Below are 20712 nucleotides of genomic sequence, written 5' to 3'. Positions count from 1 at the left end.
TTGTTCAGTGGAGACAGATCAATGCAGATTTGTTTGGGCATCATACTGATGCAATTAACACTTACAGCCATAATTTTACTTTGGCAAAATAAGTGCATGAATATTTTCTTTTTTGGCAAAATGTGAACCTTGGTTTTGGCTGTAGGCGAAAGCTTGAGAATTGGCAAGCTAAAGTCCACTATTAAAATATATTTATATGTATTATTTTTACAGAGCAGTGTCTAAGTAGGAGATGTCTCACACAGTAGGTCACAAGGCTTTCTAATTCTTTTCCTTTCTGCCTAACACACAGAGGTAATACGCCTGTGTTTGGGGCTACCTTGAAATAATGATTTGTAAGCCTACATTGGTAGCATTGCAACATTATGTTTATTTCACTTATTGTAGCCAGCGAGGAGAAAAGGCGAAACACCAGCATATTAATTTACACATTTCACTCTATCTTCTAACTTGGAACTTCACTAGTACATTATCACTTAGTTGATATGGTATTGCAGCTGCAACAGGAACCTTATATATTGTACATCTGAGGGTCCATTCAGTTCAGTAAGCCATGACATTTTAAAAAAGTCTATGTTAGTTTCTTTCAGTTTTTCATGACTTCCTAAATTCTCTCTAGTATGCACTTCCTTTTAATTTCCACCAGTGTCCCAGAGTACATGATTTACTATTTAACTGAAAGAGTGCTCCTGAAGCAACTTTGGTAACTCTGAAGACCTCAGTTAGATCTCTAGGTAGGTTTATTGGATCCATGCTAAAGAGTTGAGCTTTCTTCATCTGTCACAGTAGAACCAGAGATGAACTGGATTGCTTTTAACTAAACAGCTCCAACTGCCATTTTTGTCGAGTGATGACCAGAGCTTCCTGAGTAATCTAGATGGCACCTTGCTAGTGGATTATGTCTGTACACTGCATGGAGGAGGAGACTACTGTATTAACATAGAGTGTTAAATCTTGTTCACAGCTACCTGTAGGTCAACTTGTGTTTATTATTCAAATTCCCTACAACTAAACTGCATTTCCTCAGGTTCATCAGTGGTTGGAGTTTTGTTTCTCCTTGATTTTCCTTGTCATTCATACCTTTTCTGTGTTGTTTTTTAATGGTCAGATTTCACCCTTTTGGCAACCTGTAGGGTTATATGTGATAATTATTTCTACACAGCCCCCAGTGATCTCCAGCACTCACAAATTCTGATCTGTTTAGTTCCTGGCAGTATTTAAATAAATAGGATGACCAACCTTACTGTAACCTTTCAAGACTTCTACTTTTGTGGAATATACAACTCTTTTTCGACCTTTTATTCTGTTTCAGAGTGTGATGTTGTTGCTTTGGACTTCAACCTGTCATGTCTGCATTGTCCTTTTCTCATAGAAGTGAGTTCATTTAGAAGCTAGTCCTTACTATTAATGAAATGTGTTATTGTTGCTGCTCTCATTTCACTGCAATGCAAATGTCTACTACAGTGACAGAAAATCAACAATCATTTTGCAAAATGGATTGAAACATTCTATTTTAACTATACAGCTTTAGTTTCTTCCTTTGTGAATATATTCAATATATTGTGTATATTGCTTATAGATCTATTGTTTTGCAAACATTGCAAGGCAAAAAAAAAGATGTTTGTAAAACATTAATAATAAATGTTACAGTACATTTCTACATTCTATTTTGTAATTTGTTGCTTTTAGTAATTAATTATTTACAAAATATGTTGATAAAAGTAAAAATATATATTTTCATTATGTATGGTAGGAATTGTATATATTCAGAAAAAATCATTTTCATTTGTTCAGTTTTGTCATTCATGCTGCTTTGCTGAACATAATGTCATTCATCTTTTGCCTTAGTTATTAACAGCTGAGGAAGTGATACAAGACACATTCTGAACTACACTGAAAAAAGTGTAACACTGATGTTGTTCATTCAACGTACATTTTCTCTTTCAAGCATCTTAAGATTAGGCATTTAGCGTCGTAGCTTGAAATAATTGGTTTCAGATCTCAATCAAAGTAAAAAAAATTGTTTGTACCAAAGTAAGTTATGGTGGGGAGAATAAACATAAAAATCCTATTTCAGTTAACCTAATATTTTAGGCTGTTCATGTGCTGTGTTTGAGGGGCCGTATGTATATTCTTCTGGTCGAACTTTCCAGCGTGATGGCTTTCCAACTGCCAAAAAAGAAGAACAACTTAAAAAATAGATTAATTTCAGTATAAAACAAGTGAATTGCACCCAATCACTCTAAATGTTTGCCTCAACTTAAACATTGTGGGATCAATAAGCTAAAAAGAATGATATTGGTTCAGATTGAAAATATTAAGTGTGAATCATTACCAAACTTTTTTCAGTGCATGTTGGGTAAATAATTGGATTCTCTAAAATTAACATTAGTGTGCTATAGTAGTCCTTAGTACTCCTTAAATTTACTTCTAACACATAAAATTCATTTATTTAGAATCTCACACATTCAAAAAAAGGATCAAATTACGTGTGGTATCTGTCTCACTTGTTACATTGTACTGTGTCTATCTGATGTAAAAGGGTTGCTTGCTTTGGTCAAATCTAAAGGATGTCAGTTTTCTACTGTTAAACAAAACAAAAACGCTAACTCAGGGTCACCCGGCCTTAAACCTGTTGATGTCCAGTATCTGCTGATTTATTGTTTTACCAATTGTCTAAACTTACTGTTTTTCTAATTTATTTACCTGGCTCAATAATGCCCTGGACTGTTTGTTTCACTCTAAACTGAATTAGACAAATGCTTGTGATCGATATGTACCCCGAAAGTTACATATTTTCTTACTTTTAGGATTTAAATGTTGTCATGTTATCAGATGCTGAATCTTGTCTCAATACGATCGAACACAAGGGAGGAATACCACCTGAACTAGAAGCCAGTCCATTGCAGGACATGCACATGTGGAATATCAAAATGAAGCTGACAGTTAATAGTACATATGTGCCTTTGGAACCAAAGAGTAACTCATGCACAGAGAGATCAAACATGTAAACTGCACACAGTCGATGTCATATTTAAAACACTAATCAGTACATGGTAAAAATATTTGCAAAGGAACAAAATTTCAATTTAGGATTTATTGGTTAGTGAATTGGTCAAAGGATTGAATAGTTTTGCAAGGCACTGTATGCATATGTACTGTATATATTATTACTCGGGGTAAAATGAATATGTCTATGAGTGATACTGGATGCTGTTTCTAATGGCAATACCTCTTTAGGTGAAAGTATAGATATATAGTCCTCATAGATCATTCTTGCTTTCTCTTCAATAACAGATTTGCTAATTTCTTTTTTGAGGTCTTCACATGCCAACCAAAACAGCATATTTTCCTCACTGTACTCAGTTCTTAAGAATTCCCTGAAGACATTTCTTCCAGCAGGATTCTTCATTAACTTGTCAAAAGACTGTGCCCATAGCCGCACTTCCTCTGTTGTTGGTCTGGTGCTGAAAAAGGAGATACATGTAGTTAGAAACTATTTCTAAAATATGTGCACACCAAAAAAATCCCAACAACATGCATATTAAGCATTTAGGGTAAGATGCTCTGGTTCCACTTCGTGTTTTTTTTGTTTATTTTTTTAACTTACAATCACTTACATGACTAGCTTTGAAGTGCAATAGTAAGACAATGCCTGATCTGCACTGGCAATCGGAAGGTTGCCGGTTCGAATCCCATAAATGCCAAAAGGGACTCTGCTCTGTTGGACTCTTGAGCAAGGCCCGTAACCTGCAATTGCTGAGCACTTTGAGTAGTGAGAAAAGCGCTATATAAATGCAAAGAATTATTAATTAAGACATTCTTCCAAGTACTATCCCTCCTGTTGTCTTGATCACCCCCTTCTGAGTACACGCATAGCCTTAGCTATAGCAATTATTCTTCGGATTAAACAATTAAGTCTTTCAGTTCAAAACGAATTAGTAACAAAGTTCTATACATTTGCAGGCATTTGTAAGTAACCGGAACAGTTTTCAGACTAATCAGCATTCTTTTACTTTGCTTTTCTTGCAATTTTTAGGTATGTGTTTTTTTTTTGTATTTTTATCAGTCAAGATTTTTGGCCAGCTACCTTACCAAAGTTTATCTGCATTCCTTGCCTTTTTGCTGTTTTCCAAACAGAATTTGTCTAACTTTCATTTATCATCTATCTATCTGTGTCTTCCAGCCGTCCACTGCAATGTTCTGAATTCTTATTGATCTGTGAAATCCCAATTGTAAGAAAGTTGGGGATTTGCAAATTGGGGAGGAGATCCAGCTATGAATAATGTTACATAATGATGGCTACAGCAAAGCTAGTTTATAGGTGCAAACACCATCTCTAAAATGGCTAATTACTCTAACTAGTTTACCACTCTGAATCTCACAAAAGCCTGTCTTCAGATACTGTAGCATCAAATGCATGGCAGGAACCAATTCTGGATGGGATGCCAGTGTAATAAAGAACACTCACATTTACTGATACTGGGCCAATTTTGAACTACTAATTATCCTAGCATAAAACTCCTTATCAGGGTATAAGGAATGCTGTGGTGCCCAGAGAAAAACTAATATAGCTACAGAGTGAATGTGTACACATTGTGGCTGGGCTGGAATTTGAACCCAGGACTCTGGAGCAATTACACAGCAGTGCTTAACACTGCACTATCACCTATTACACACTCATTCACTGGAAAAATCACCAGTTAGTCATGACTCAGCTGATGTCTTACGAGTCTTCTGACATCTGTAAACAGATCCAATAGTAGAACATGCTCTGTGTCTATGCTCAGTAATGGACCCCACAAAAAAATTAACTAAAATCGAAACACTTTCGCTCAAGCATTCTGGTTCCAGAGCAGATAACATGAGGGCAGCTAACCCATGCAATATCTTCATATGCTGATTCAATGCTGTGCCTTACAGATCTTTTAGACTTGATTCTGACGCCCCATTTTAGATGTCCTGGACAACAATGTTTTGTGCCAAATCTTTTTATATTGACTGAGCATTTTAACCTGTAGTACTGATGATCTTAATTTTAGAACAATGGGATTTTTATGGGATGTGAATGAACCAGGGGGTAACACGGTGGCGCAGTGGGTAGGGCTGCTGCCTTGCTGTTAGGAGACACGGGTTCGCTTCCTGGGTCCTCCCTGTGTGGAGTGTGCATGTTCTCCCCGTGTCTGAGTGGGTTTCCTCCGGGTGCTCTGGTTTTCTCCCACAATCCAAAGACATGCAGGTTAGGTGGATTGGCGATTCTAAATTGGCCCTAGTGTGTGCTTGGTGTGTGTGCGCGTGTGCATGCCCTGCCCGGGGTTTGTTTCCTGCCTTGCAACCTGTGTTGGCTGGGATTGGCTCCAGCAGACCCTGTGACCCTGTAGTTAGGATATGGATGGATGGGTGGATGAATGAACCAAAGCACCGTAAATGCAGTGGAAAATCCATCAGCGTCAAAATTGGCCTGGAAAAAGATGGCTAAGTTCAAAACGTGTAGCAGATGTACAAAAATATCACATTTGCAAAATATTTAGCTCTTTGTATAAAATAGAATAGAATATAGGATATAGTATAGAATAAAACCTTTCATATTTTTGAGCTGAAAATATGCCATTTAAAATGTTTTTATGGTTTGTGAGTAAACAAATATCCATAAATAATGAGTAAAATATGCTAATGTATATGGTGGGTCAAAATTGACTAGAAGGCCTTGGCAGTATTAAAAACATTTTGCTTTTTGTAAAGTTAGGTCCCTTTACTTAAAGCCCTGGCATTCCCTATCTGAAAAAAAATCTTTGAGGATGTATTTATATGAACAGAAAACTACCGTAAATGTAGGGGAAATCTATTAAAGTCAGTGGTAGGTCAACACTGACCAGAAGAATACATCCATCCATTATCCAACCCGCTATATCCTAACCACAGGGTCACGGGGGTCTGCTGGAGCCAATCCCAGCCAACACAGGGCGCAAGGCAGGAAACAAACCCCGGGCAGGATGCCAGCCCACCACAGGGTGCATACACACCAAGCACGATTTAAAACTGCCAATGCACCTAACCTGCATGTCTTTGGACTGTGGGAGGAAACCCACGAAGAGAACATGCAGGAGAGGACCTGGGAAGCAAACCCAGGTCTCCTAACTGCGAGGAAGCAGCACTACCACTGCGCCACCGTGCCGCCCCAGAAGAATACAGCAGTGTTCAAATTGTATTGCAGATGTACAAAAAATACAATATTTGGAAAATGCTTTTCTCTTTGTAAAGTTAAGTCATTTTACTAAAATGCTTCATATTTCTGAGCTGAAAACTTGCAATTTAGGGTGTTTTTACGGGTCATAAACAAACAAGCAATTGTAAATGTAGAGTAAAGTCAGTGGTGAGTCAATTATGACCAAAAAGGCATGCTAAGGTAAACATTTTTAGAAGCTATACAATCATTGGACGACTAGTTTTTTTTTTACTTTACTGTTTGTTAATTTGATGGGATCTAAGGAAAGTCAAAAGGTGTCCTGAGCAAATGTTTTCAAACACAAAAATGGGTCAAATTTGACTCACACATGTTGTACATTAAGACAGACTATATTTCGCCAATATTTTAACACCTTTCACCTAATCTCCAGCAATGTTAACCATCATTTTAGTGTTATTCTACATTCCGAAATTGCAGTTTATGCCACAAGCGTCATAGTTCTGCTTGCTTATGTTCTGTATTCTCTGTCTAAGTTCCTTCTTTATGGCTTCTTTGTTTAATTTCAAGCATCAACTATATGTGTATTGTATTTATTTATGTAATGTGTATAATTTTTCATCATTGTGTAGTTATGTTTCTGTGTGTGTATTTGTGCTTTAAGGGTGGTTCCCTAAGAGGTAGGATCACCTGTCTGTCTCCTTGTTAAAATGCTCCCAAGCCCTGTAAAGGCTGTGGAGACCTACTGGTCTCATGCGGTTCATTGTTATTTATTCTTGGTGGTGGTGAGTTCTCTTTGTGTTTATTGAAATATTATTGTTTATTCGATTCTCTGGATTTCTGACTTCTGCTTTGTTTTTGACCACTCCTATTCTGAAATATGTATTGGGTCTTCTTTTGCTATCGGATTGCCTTCATGTGCTTCTTTCAGCATTTTTGAGTTATAGAGCTTTTGTGAATAAATATTTTCTTTTTATAAAGATTATTTTTCTGCCCTTCATATACTGTAGCAACCTGTGTGTATCTGTCTCACAATATCCCAGAATGTGATGATGAGTACACATGGAATTAAGACAGTCAAACATTAAACCCACATTTGGCTTCAGTAGTGAGTCCTGTACCAGGATTCTGACAAATATTTTTAGTATTGAATGTCTTGTGAAAGTCAATTTTGATTTATTGCTTGGTCAGTTCCTTATATTACGGCTTGTCAATGGCCATTCTGCTTCATGGGAATTGATGAACTTGCTTCAAACAATGTCTGCTGCATTTGCTGGAATAAAGTGCAAGTGATTATATGAGGGGCGGCACGGTGGCGCTGCTGCCTCGCAGTTAGGAGACCTGGGTTCGCTTCCCGGGTCCTCCCTGCGTGGAGTTTGCATGTTCTCCCGTGTCTGCGTGGGTTTCCTCTGGGCGCTCGGTTTCCTCCCACAATCCAAAGACATGCGGGTTAGGTGGATTGGTGATTCTAAATTGGCCCTAGTGTGTGCTTGGTGTGTGGGGGTGTTTGTGTGTGTCCTGCGGTGGGTTGGCACCCTGCTCAGGATTGGTTCCTGCCTTGTGCCCTGTGTTGGCTGGGATTGGCTCCAGCAGACCCCCGTGACCCTGTATTCAGATTCAGCGGGTTAGAAAATGGATGGATGGATGATTATATGAGTACCTCTGGCTTCCCACCAGGCTATATGTAGATCTGTGGTCATTAAACGTGTATTTTCAATAAGATATCAATTATTATATGTTTTTGTTTTCACAGATAAATCAGACGTTGCTAAACAGATATAGTAACCTTGAGACAAGCAGGGGGGTGATTAATCTGATGAACTATAGCAAAAGGGTGGACCAGAAATCATAGTCAGAAGCACCTTGGCAGTCACCTAAAATTCTTAGAAATCCTAATTTTTTAAAATTATTTTTGCTCAGATTCTTGAATTTTTTTTAATATAAGAACTGACAGTATTATTATCATTTGTGGCCTAAAATGGAAAGGCACTTTTAGTGATGTGCAACGAATGAACAAATTAGTTTGTTTGTACTTGTCTTGGTCTCTGAATAAACATATTGGTAAAATTACATTAAAGAACGAATCCTTTTGAGGCATGCGCAATGCATGCTATGTTTTACACCAACAACAACAACAACATTTATTTATATAGCACATTTTCATACAAAAAGTAGCTCAAAGTGCTTTACATAATGAAGAATAGAAAAATAAAAGACACAGTAAGAAAATAAAATAAGTCAACATTAATTAACATAGAATAAGTAAGGTCCAATGGCCAGGGTGGACAGAAAAAACAAAAAAAAACTCCAGACGGCTGGAGAAAAAAATAAAATCTGTAGGGATTCCAGACCATTAGACCGCCCAGTCCCCTCTGGACTATATTGCATTCTGCGACAGTCCAGAGCTACCATCTTAACTTCACTTATTTGGCTGCTGTCTTTGGAAAATTAGCCTATCAGTATAATGTTTCACCAACACAACTACCCAATGACTGATTTGGGACATGACACAAGCACCTTCCATTGACGGATTGACTCTGACACGAGTGACTATGACTGTCTCAGTACTCTGACACATTGAATGAGCCAGTATGCCCATACTGATCTGGAGAACCATTGCTAGTTCGTTTACAAACTTCAGACAAGAGACTGGCAGTACAGCACACTGAACTAGTTCACCAAAAGAAAAGAATCATTTTGTGTACTAAAGGGAGGAATGAACTGCAGACACATGTCACGCAGTACACTGAATCTCAGTTCAGTTCACTGATGATACATGTATGGGAGATTCCATCAGAAAGGATGGGATATTAAGGAAGGAAATTGCGGGAGACTGCAGCGGTTGATACAGTGAAGGATCTAGACTGACATCTAGGAAGTGGCAGGTATTTTTTTGTTTGTGGAAGATTCAATTATTGTTCTTACTATCTATTGAAAAAAAGTAAAACACTACCTGCTTTTAATCCCTTCTGCATCTGTGCAAAACATACAAATGCCTGACGGGAGGATGTATTGGAGGGTCATTTGCTGGAAATTGCTAATATTTTTAAGGAGTTACATTTATAAACATACAATTATAATATGTATAATAAAAATTTGTTAATCTATGTTTTAAATGCAGCATACGCTAACAGCATGTTATAGGCACATAGAACATTGTCTCAACCTATCGCTTTCTATTTATGTGGGTTATAGACTAGCTTAATCCAAAACTGAAATCAATTTTATTTACCGTTAGTCATAAAAGATGTAAGCACTCGCTTGTTGTGTTCATTTTGATATCTAGGATGTAAAAATGTTTGCTTATTTGATTGTTGTTATGTTTGATGTATTTATTTTGTTGCTTGCGTTTTATATTGTTTATATTGTTTGGCAGTTAAACTGTTGTACTATTCTAGATTTTACACTGTAATATAGTTTTTGAAGTGAACAAATCAGTAATTCAAAGGTTCAAATCAGTTTGGTGAACTGATCAAAATGAACTGAATCATGAAAAAATATAATTTTGCACATAACTGATGTCTTCAACAGATGCCAATACAGTGACATGCTGCAGTGGAATTATGTATCTGGATACCAAATGTGAAACTAAAGACGTTGTGCGCCAAATGAGTGAAACCAATAAATCAAGTTGAACTTCAAAGAAACAAACTGTGGAAAATGTATCCAGAAAAAGTTCAAATAAACTTAACCTGTGCATGATGTTGAATCCCAATAAAGTTTAAATAGCGTCTAAGCTATTTTGTATTGTTTTATTGTATATGATTTCACATACTATGAAAAACTTCATCCATCCATCCATCATCCAACCTGCGATATCCTAACTACAGGGTGACGGAGGTCTGCGGGAGCCAATCTCAGCCCATGGCAAATAAAATGTTTTTACCTTACTTGCAAATGTGACAGCAGCAATTTTTAACATACCTAAACATATCATTATTCAAGCCAGACAGCTTTAAATAGTACATTTTAATAATAGATGTAATTTTAGGAATACATATTTTTCCTATAGATTACACTAATTTGGTTCAGTCAAAAATAAAAGTTTCCTAATGACATGCATTTTTTAATAAACTGCTATTAATTATTGTTTCTAGAAGTATGTAAAAACCCTTAAAAAGCATGGCCTTCACATACAAAACACTGTGCCAAGCTTAACTGAAACAACAGAAATGTTCCAAGTGACTTGTTTCAGTTGCCAGCAGCTATTAATAGCACAGGATATTCTCTCAGTTATTCCTGAGGTAAAGTCATCTGCTTGTAGTCAATAGAATGCAATCTTGTGTACTGTTTGAAAATTGGAACAAGACCCTGGAATAGTTTAAATCATATGGCTGCAATTTTCTTTCCATGCATTTTTATGCCAATTTTTGTTTCATAGCCCATCCTAGGTAACTCTCATGTCCAAAAATGTAAAAAGCTAAACTTCTAATTTCCTCAACTTTACTTCTCTTAAGGTTGGATTTTTGGTCCTAGTTGATGTTTTTTTTTTTTTTTATATTGTTCTTGAAAGTCTGCCTCACAATGTCTAACACGACCTGGAGAACTGCCAACTGTATGCCTTCTTCCTCAGTTCACAGGCAGAGTGTTTTCAGGGCATCATCGAGAGCATTCAAGGAAGCACAACTAGATGCAGTGCTAATCTAAGGCACCCTTGTACACACAGCCACATGCATGTAAAAAGGGTACATTCTGATGGTTTTTACCATGAAAGACACCAGATAAAACATTTCTCAAACGAACTTCAATAAACGAAAACCTCTGTGCGTTTGTGTGTGTGTGTGTGTGTGTATGTAGCAGTCCGCTCTGCTCATGCTCAGCCACTGCCACTAGATTTTTTTCAGCACATGCTATAAAAGACCTACCTGTGCGCAGCAAATGCTGATGCGCTGCAACAACATCTGCTAATGACACATATGAAGAGGCATAACGTAAAAATGAAACTAATGGTGTGGCTCAACAATGTGCAAGTGAAACACCTCAGCAATGGAGGGCGCAAGGCTTGAAGTTTTCACTATAAACATTGTTTATCTGGAGGTATTTTCTCGATACAAAGATTAATAGGACTCATATACCAACGATAAGGCTAAGGTATGATATGGCCAGTGTCTTCTTACAAAAGCAAGTGGGGCAGCAAACACAAGGTGGGTCCATGTCCTCTGCACTAGGTAATTCTTAAGAGTTAGCTGACACCTCTCCAAGTTCATGAATATAATAAAACTGCTAGGGCATCTTCAGGTTGTTTTTTTAACCCAAAAACCACATGCAGCTAGTGCAATCATAATACAGAACACAAAATCCAGCATCAAGTATCCTCTACCCAGTGAAAGAAACTGTAGGAGAGAAATCAGTTGAATTTCTAATCAATATTCATCTTTTCATGAAATATAAGCAGTCATACTATTGCTATTATGATATTATATTTAAACTTTCTCTCTGTAGGCTATTGTATGTACTGTGGTAATCATGGAAGAATTCTACATAGTGATGCACTGGGATACTCACTCATGAGAAAGGAAGACTTAAACCTTACCAGAACAAATTGTGAAAATAATTTAACGAATGTGTCCACAGTTTGCTATCCAATTTGGTAGGCACTGGGTGTAAGCTGAAACCACACAATCAGAGCCACTATACGGTGTAACATGCACATCTCTGGGAAGAATCAGACCTGGGGAGACTATGAAATTCTGAGGAGATAGTGACCTGGTCAAACATTGAATCCAGGACTTTGGAACTGTGAGGGAATGCCAACCCATTTTTCAGAACTTAAAAAACTGAAATGTTTCTGGATTTGTTTTTGAATTGTCATTTACAATTACAACAAAATCCATAATGACCAGACCAATTTTGGGTCAAAATACAAATAATAATACAGTCATATGAAAAAGTTTGGGAACCCCTCTCAGCCTGCATAATAATTTACTCTACTTTCAACCAGAAAGATAACAGTAGTATGTCTTCCATTTCCTAAGAACATCTGAGTACTGGGGTGTTTTCCAAACAAAGATTTTTAGTGAAGCAGTATTTAGTTGTATGAAATTAAATCAAATGTGAAAAACTGGGCGTGTAAAAATTTCGGTCCACTTGTACTTTTGCTGATTTGAATGCCTATAACTGCTCAATACTGATTACTTGCAACACCAAATTGGTTGGATTAGCTCGTTAAGCCTTGATCTTCATAGACAGGTGTGTCTAATCATGAGAAAAGGTATTTAAGGTCATCAATTGCAAGTTGTGCTTCCCTTTGACTTTCCTCTGAAGAGTGACAGCATGGGGTCCTCAAAGCAACTTTCAAAAGATCTGAAAACAAAGATTGTTCAGTATCATGGTTTAGGGGGAGGCTACAAAAAGCTATCTCAGAGGTTTAAACTGTCAGTTTCGACTGTAAGGAATGTAATCAAGAAATGGAAGGCCACAAGCACAGTTGCTGTTAAACCCAGTCTGGCAGGCCAAGAAAAATACACAAACAGTATATGCACAGGATTGTGAGAATGGTTACAGACAACCCACAGATCACCTCCAAAGACCTGCAAGAACATCTTGCAGCAGATGGTGTATCTGTACACCGTTCTACAATTCAGCACAGTTTATACAAAGAACATCTGTATGACAGGTTGATGAGAAAGAAGCCCTTTCTGCACTCACGCCACAAACAGAGTCGCTTGTTGTTTGCAAATGCTCATTTAGACAAGCCAGATTCATTTTGAAACAAAGTGCTTTGGGCTGATGAGACAAAAATTGAGTTATTTGGTCATAACAAAAAGCGCTTTGCATGGCGGAAGAAGAACACCGCATTCCAAGAAAAACACCTGCTACCTACTGTCAAATTTGGGGGAGGTTCCATCATGCTATGGGGCTGTATGGCTTGTTCAGGGACTGGGGTATTTGTTAAAGTTGAAGGTCGGATGAATTCAACCCAATATCAACAAATTCTTCAGAATAATGATCAAGCATCAGATACAAAGTTGAAGTTACGCAGGGGTTGGATATTCCAACAAGACAATGACCCAAAACACAGTTCGAAATCTACAAAGGCATTCATGCAGAGGGAGAAGTACAATGTTCTGGAATGGCCGTCACAGTCCCCTGACTTTAATATCATTGAAAATCTATGGAATGATTTGAAGCAGGCTGTCCATGCTCAGCAGCCATCAAATTTAACTGAACTGGAGAGATTTTGTATGGAAGAATGGTCAAAAATACCTCCATCCAGAAATCAGACACTCATCAAAGGCTATAGGAGACGTCGAGAGGCTGTTATATTTACAAAAGGAGGCTCAACTAAGTAATGATGTAATGATATCTCTGTTGGGGTGCCCAAATTTATGCACCTGTCTAATTTTGTTACGATGCATATTGCATATTTTCTCTTAATCCAATAAACTTAATGTCACTGCTGAATTACTACTGTTTCTATAAGGCATGTCATATATTAAAAGGAAGTTGCTACTTTGAAAGCTCAGCCAATGATAAACAAAAATCCAAAGAATTAAGAGGGGTTCCCAAACTTTTTCATATGACTGTAATAATTCTTGATAAGGAAAAGTTAAAGATTGCTTGAGACATAAATTTTTATATTAATAATAAGTAACAGTTATAAGTGACTTTATTGCTTATATAAAATACCAAAATTCATTTTGTTACATTCTAATTAGATCAGGTTTAAGAACATGAAAGAGACAGAGCCTATCAAGACAGGAGTGAGCACAAAGAACAAAGCAAACCCACAGGGGAAACAAGCTGCCCATCACAGGCCATGATGTAAAATATATTTAATAAATCTTTAGATTATTTGAGGTCAAGCAAACCAGTAATTCATTTCTAGCAGTATGCATATAGCAGACTGTGGTTCAGTTATTTAAACACAATGTTGAGTGTTCAATCTAGCAATAATAATGTCTTTTTAAGTATTTGCTTAGAGATCTTTTCCATTTACTATGGTTCATTTTTGTCTGTTTTGTTAATGCAGAGCTTGTGAGGTGTGTCATGCTCTCCTGTTCAAGGTTGCCAAATCTTATTACTAAAATACCCTTTGCAATCAATCAAAGCTGGTTGAGAAAAACACAACCACTTTTAACTGAGAATTTTAAGGATGGCATAATGGTAGTGCTGTGGTTGGCTGGCGCCCTGCCCGGGGTTTGTTTCCTGCCTTGCACCCTGTGTTGGCTGGGATTGGCTCCAGCAGACCCCCTGTAGTTAGGATATAGCGGGTTGGATAATGGATGGATGGATGTTTTTCATCCACAATGAAAGCCAATATGGTGACCTACAGTGTATTTTATCTGTTTCTTTAAACAGTGGAAGGGTATTGTGCACTAATTCAGCTTTGTTGTGTTTTGAAAGATGGGTGTAAATGCTGAAAAAGGGAAATTGCATAAATAAATATGTTAAAATAAGTGAAAAGGAAACATCTCTGCTTTTCCCCATTCTGAGTCTCTGCTTACATCACTTTCATCCAATGACATAGCAGTGCAGCCTTGCAACATCTTTCCTGTGATCTAAAGAACACCTTGTGACTATGTCCCAGACCTGCCATTGTCTTTTTAAAGCTGTTATTTTCTCCCTGTTTTCCTGTGAGTTTTGTTTAGATACTTCTTTTTCTTTCAAGATTTCAAAGATGTAGGTGAGAAGCTGACTATTAACGCTGAACCGAGCGAGTGCGAGTAAGATTGACTATAGAACAGAGTGTGTCTGTTCAGTGGTGTAGTAGCGCACTGAGATTTGTCCTAACTTGTGCCTAAAGCTTCCAGGATACACTGAAGCTCCACATGACTCTGTAAAAGACTTAGTGTCCGCAATAAAAAATAGATGGATGGATGTATTATTGACTAAATGACAAAGAATGTGACTTTTATAAACAGTGTGTTTTGACTTTAAATATTCAACTTAACATAACTATGTTTTCATTTAAATATCATAAAAGTAAATTGATGAATGTCAGATTTTCAAAGGGATATTGATCTTGAGAGTCACAGAATTTGCATTAAAAGTTCTTTCCTTGTTTCAAGCTGTAGTAAAGAACTGCGGCAAAGACTCACTCTTTAAATTAAATATGAGGTAAGCTGTGTTTAAGGATTTCAACATTCATTTCTTTTTAAAGTTATTACATAAATTAGTATTTTTTTCCATGAAACCCTTTACCCTTCTGATAGGTCATTAACATTTTATTATAGCATTTCACAGTTACAAAATAACTTTTCTAATAGGACTCAGTATGAACTTGCTACAGCAGGTCAAATGATAAAGCTTCCCCATCACTTTAAATCCATTCAGTTTGCTGGGACATTACTCCTTGCTCCTCATTCTATAATTTTTTTGTGAGGGATGGATTGTATGCCATTAGGAGGCAATACAAAAGAGAAAGAATGCTGGCTGAAACAAACCACAGTTTTTCATGGTATATAGATTATAGAAGAAAGAAGTAAAATGAAACTCTGTAACTTAGACATAAGCTCTATCTTCTAGGAGAAGCACAATGGATACATATTACCGTATCATAAACCACCCAAAATATGCTCATAAACAATTAATATCTAGTACTCAACAATAAAACTTTATAGATCTTTAGCAGCACTAGTATTTGTAGTAAGAGATCTGTAGAAGGTAGTATTTAGTTCATATATCCCATTGTTTCATCAGGGACGTTTGTTTCACTCTCTGTAGTTTTGTAGGTGATTACTTTTCGTTCAATAGTATTGTCTAACCACAATTAACCACTGGTGTAGTATTTATAAGGTCTATTTAGGCCAGACCATTCATCCATTTTTGGAACCTGCTTATTCCATTGTATAATTACTGAGGTGCAGAAACTTACCCAGCAACAGTTGAGGCAAATCAGCAACCAGAAGAGGGGCACACACAGCTTTATTTACTCATAAGAGCCCAGTTTCATACTCACCAATTAACCCAACCTAACCTAACGGATGTGAAAGGGAGCCAAAGTACATGCACAAAAATGCTAACTTATTTCTCTTTAAATTAAGTACAAAGTACATGATATTTTAACAATATAATATGCCTCAGTATTTTCTCCTTTATGTTCTGTTTTATTAGTCACTCCTTTAGGGGTGATAAGGTAGTTTTTGGATAAGCTCTTCACAGTCACAGGGACATTCATTTAATTTGTAGCCCATTTTTTGTATTGAGGTTTATACATTCTTCCCATGTTTTGGTTGATTTTATCAGGGAACTTCGATTTCTTTATTAGCTCCAAAGAGGAACAGCTTAAGGTTATGTCACATTAAGTAACTTTGAGTCATAGCCTTCATTTGCATAATCTTAGCAAGTCAGAGGCCAATGGCCGTAAAACCAGTTGTGTAATGTGACATGCCCTGTGACTCTGTCGATTTTGTAGTTAGTCATACAGACAAACTCTTTGTGCATGAGGGTTGACAACCAATGTATGGTTATCTAGAAGTGTAATTCATATAACACAACAGAAAGGAAGAAGGAATGTGAATGTTTTGGACCTCACAAATAGAAGAGCAGCTTCTCTCTATCTGATGTCTTATGTTTTAAATGTCATGAAGGAATGGAAAAAGAAAAAAAAGCCCAAGTTTGTTGCTAAACTGGCCATACCTTCGAGCTATGCCAGTTTCGTCAGGTACAATGTTTTTGGCTGTCACAAAAAGAGGAAAGTATGACTACTCTGCAAAGTCAGTAAAACAAACATATTCAGTGATTTCCAGTCGTTTAAACTGGCATGGTCCAGCAATGAGATCAGCAACTGCAATCAGTAAGTCTGACATACTCCATGACTAGAATTCATATAAAGTTATATCAGATTAAACTGACATTGTCCAATGACAAAGTCAGTAACTTTGGTTGACAAGTCTGACATAACCCATGACAAGAGGTTGTGTAAATTTGACATCGGCTTTAGGTTAGCCTAGTGGGATAGTTTTTGTATGCATGCCTGAGTGTAAAAGTAGCAGTAGTAGTAATACTGTCAGAGGTGCAGCGCACTGTAAAATTCTTACTTGCATGTCTGACCAACACATGCCCGTGATATCTGAGACTTCTACCTACTGTAGAGCCTGTGCCTTTAGTGTGCCTGATGCTGCAATTTAGGATTTGGCACTCTTTGCATCACTCCAAAGGTCAAAAAACACTCAAACATTCAGTTATGCTTTATCTTCTTAAAAATCAATGGAATTATCAAATTCTTTCAATAAGCATCATCTAATTAATATTTGTCTTAAGTTTAGCATCCTACATTTATTTCTATAGGGCTAGATTCTGTGTAGACACATTGTTATATGGAAAATTATGTAAGGCATGAAAGTAAATGCTATTATTCTTAGTAACATTTCTAAACTAATGAATTTACCCTTGGGATTAATAAAGTATCTACCTATCTATCTATCTATTGTGGAGGCTGACCCGGACACAGACAGGCAGACACCATCATTGTCACCCAAACACACGTTTATTCACAACTATTTACAATACGTGCACCACAAAACCCCCAAAGTCCTGGCCACACAATGCCTTCCTTTCTTCAGGCCGCCTCCTTGCCTTCTCCAGCTCAGTCCTCTCCGCTCCCGACTCTCGCCCTGAATGAAGGGAGGCGGCCCCTTTAATCCACACCCGGATGAGCTCCAGGTGCTCCCTGGCAATCTCCCGCTGACACGCCCCAGTGTGGCGGAAGTGCCGGCTGTTCTCCCGGAAGCTCTCCGGGTGTTCCTGCTTCTCTTCCCCCCAGCACTTCCTGGTGTCGGGGAAGTGCTGAGGTCCAGGGTCCCCAAGGCATTGGGGCGCCTCCTGGCGGTGACCACAGGCCCCTACAGGGTGGGGCTTCCACGCCCTGAACCCGTGGCCCCCAAAGCAACCAGGAAGGCGGCCCCCACGTGATCCCAGATGGGTACATGCCCACTTCCGGTCGTGGCCCCTGGCACCCTCGACACTATCTATCTATCTATCTATCTATCTATCTATCTATCTATCTATCTATCTATCTATCTATCTATCTAAAACTTAGCAGCAGATTTCCATTGTGTCGCATGTTGAAAACAATGCACATAAGACTTTCACTGTAAGCTGTACATGTGACAACAATAACTTCAGAAATTTTTAATGGTAATAAAAAAATAATATATTAATTCCACTTAATCCTATTCAGGTTTATGGGGGCTTTTTTTGACAGTACTGAACAAAATGTATGAACCAACCATGACTAATGGTACCAGTTCATTACAAGGACCCCTAGTATAGACACCCACACAGAGACTGTGTACAAATGCTAATTAACATAATACACATGAATTTGGGATGTGTGGTTTAAACAGAAATTGATGGCAAAAACACTCAAAGACAGGATGAAAGTAAAAATGCTGAATGTGGGTGTTGAGTCCATGATAAAAAGACAGCAATACTAACTACTGTGTCATCGTGCAGCTGCATTAGTAGTAAGCATGATCTAACTCACTAGTATTTCAACCAAATAACAAAAGAATTGCTGAGTAATTTGCAATAGGCACTTTCAATAATCAGAAAATGTCATTCATTTTATTTTTAATTAACTTCTATTTAAATCAGTAATTCCTAACCTGGGGGACTGCAGGAAAGCCATTTTACAGTTTTACAAAACTCTCTAAGACGCCGTTGAAATCTTTTTTTAAAAACAAGGGTTGTCATTTTCAACAGCCACCTTAGTAGAACTGCAAATTGCAGGAAAAAAAAAAAATATGTTCAAATGTTGAAGTAAAAATCAAGCATTATCACAAAGCATGAAAGATAATACAATTTCCAGTTTTCACATCAACAGAAAGAACACCACTTTTTAAAAGAGACTTTCCTACTTAAAGGTCAGATATATACTCAGGTAGGAGTTTTTGCATAGCAAGTTTCCTTTACACACAGCTCACCCAATAGTCCGGGATCATCCAAAACTTTGGTGGTTACTTTTCACTGTAGCTCATTGCATTCTTTATTATATACTGTATGTCATAGACAAACAAGGTGTCTGCTGTACATTTGTTTCTGTGTTTTTGTTTTTAGACCCCATTTTGAGTTTTCATGTAGATCTTCCCTCTGTGTTGCCATGGACTTGCTTGAGATACCCTAGTTTAAAACCACACATATAATAAATATATGCGGTCAGGCTTGCACAGGGTGAGATAACATGTGTCTACAGTATGCTAGAGGTGAGTCATGAGACAAACTAGCATATAATCCATGATAATTCAGGTCTAATCTCTATTGCACTAGTGTTTTATTTGCTTACCTTAAGGGATTTATTTTCTTACTTGCAAAAGAAAATGGAAAAAATACACTTCTACCTTGAGTCATTTTTATGAGATGACACAACAAATTTAAACTAAAGAAACAGCAGGGGAAAATGCCTATATAGGGTGGTCCAGATCTAATTATGCAATTTTCATTACGCTATAACTTATTAAGTTTATTACATAGAAAATCACCTGAAAAATCCCGGACCATCAAGAAGTGTGCGAACTGACGACATGATGAATCGTCTTTGCTCCGAACTGGAATCGTCCCCGCATAAATCAAAGTCATCCAGACGATCTGGATCTGCATAATTAGATCTGGACCAAACTGTATAATGCACTGTGTTAGTTTATTCATTAAGTATGCAACCTTAAAAGTTTGCAGTGGTGATAGATAATAGACTTTTAAATAGCAGACACCTTTTGTAAACCCAACGTTTCCTCTATTGTACTATGACATTCTACTTTGTTCTAATTCAGAAGCTTTTCATGAAGAAGTAATATAGGGATAAGGCTCACCATGCTTCACAGTTTGGTATGGTCTCCAGTTTGGTGTCCTGCGACTTTGACTTCCTTCGTGTTCGGTTCTCATCTTCATTCCTAACAGTGAGACTGAAAGGTAGTAAACGATATTAAGAAATAACAGCACGCTTACTGTCACATGACCGGCTGGCCTATTTTCTTCTAGCCCATACATGAACTTCACAAGAATGTGCCTCAAAATGACTGATGAAGTATTTTAAAAATGCAATTTGTAATTTTCTTACACACACTTCATTTATGAGACAAACAAGCATTCAGTGGCATGAGAGGTCAAAATCTTTTGTGTTTTTTGTGTGCATCTGTAGCTATTTTAGTCACTCCTTCCAGCCTTACTTTCTTGGCAGTAAACCAGGGCTGTTCCATTCTCGTCCTTGGAGACTATTAATAATCCCCCTTCTTTTCTACATGTTAATTTTTGAAAATGTATTATTTTTAGTATAGTTTATGAAAATATGTTTTGTGGCAAGACATTCTTAGAATAAATACTTCATCCTTCCCAAAGCCACAAAAGCAGTGGCTGTTGCCTTTTATGGACAGAACAATGATCATGCAGAACACAAATCCAATTTTAGAGAGAAAAAAGAAAACAAACATATTTTATTGTAAACTCCCACTGTGCAAGGAACCTAAGCATGCTCGCATTCCCAAAAATACCTCTTTAATCCAAATTATGTCTACAGAGACATGCAAGCAGAGCAATACACTTTTTAAAATGACCATAGCTTTAAATATCATAGTCGCAAATGTCACCCA

The 20712-nt window shown here is 37.4% G+C and overlaps 1 protein-coding gene across 7 annotated transcripts in view; it reads right to left on the bottom strand.

The window, feature by feature from the left end:
- rgs19 (regulator of G protein signaling 19) overlaps positions 1-20712 on the bottom strand; it is a 135841-nt gene that overhangs the window by 2571 nt on the left and 112558 nt on the right. For 5 of the 7 annotated variants that reach the window (XM_039734739.1, XM_039734742.1, XM_039734740.1 and 2 more), the window contains 2 exons: positions 19936-20016; positions 3233-3467 (listed from right to left, as the gene is read on the bottom strand). In XM_039734739.1, the coding sequence (XP_039590673.1) occupies positions 3233-3467; positions 19936-20016 (316 nt within the window). Of the gene's footprint in view, positions 1-3232; positions 3468-19935; positions 20029-20712 lie in introns of all 7 variants that reach the window. The other 2 variants (XM_039734741.1, XM_039734745.1) reach the window with 2 other exon arrangements.

The sequence above is a fragment of the Polypterus senegalus genome, chromosome 14, assembly GCF_016835505.1.
Source record: "Polypterus senegalus isolate Bchr_013 chromosome 14, ASM1683550v1, whole genome shotgun sequence".
In the NCBI taxonomy this organism is placed as follows: Eukaryota; Metazoa; Chordata; class Cladistia; order Polypteriformes; family Polypteridae; genus Polypterus; species Polypterus senegalus.
Note: the sequence above shows the minus strand (reverse complement) of the source record. Positions and strands in the feature narration are given on the sequence as shown.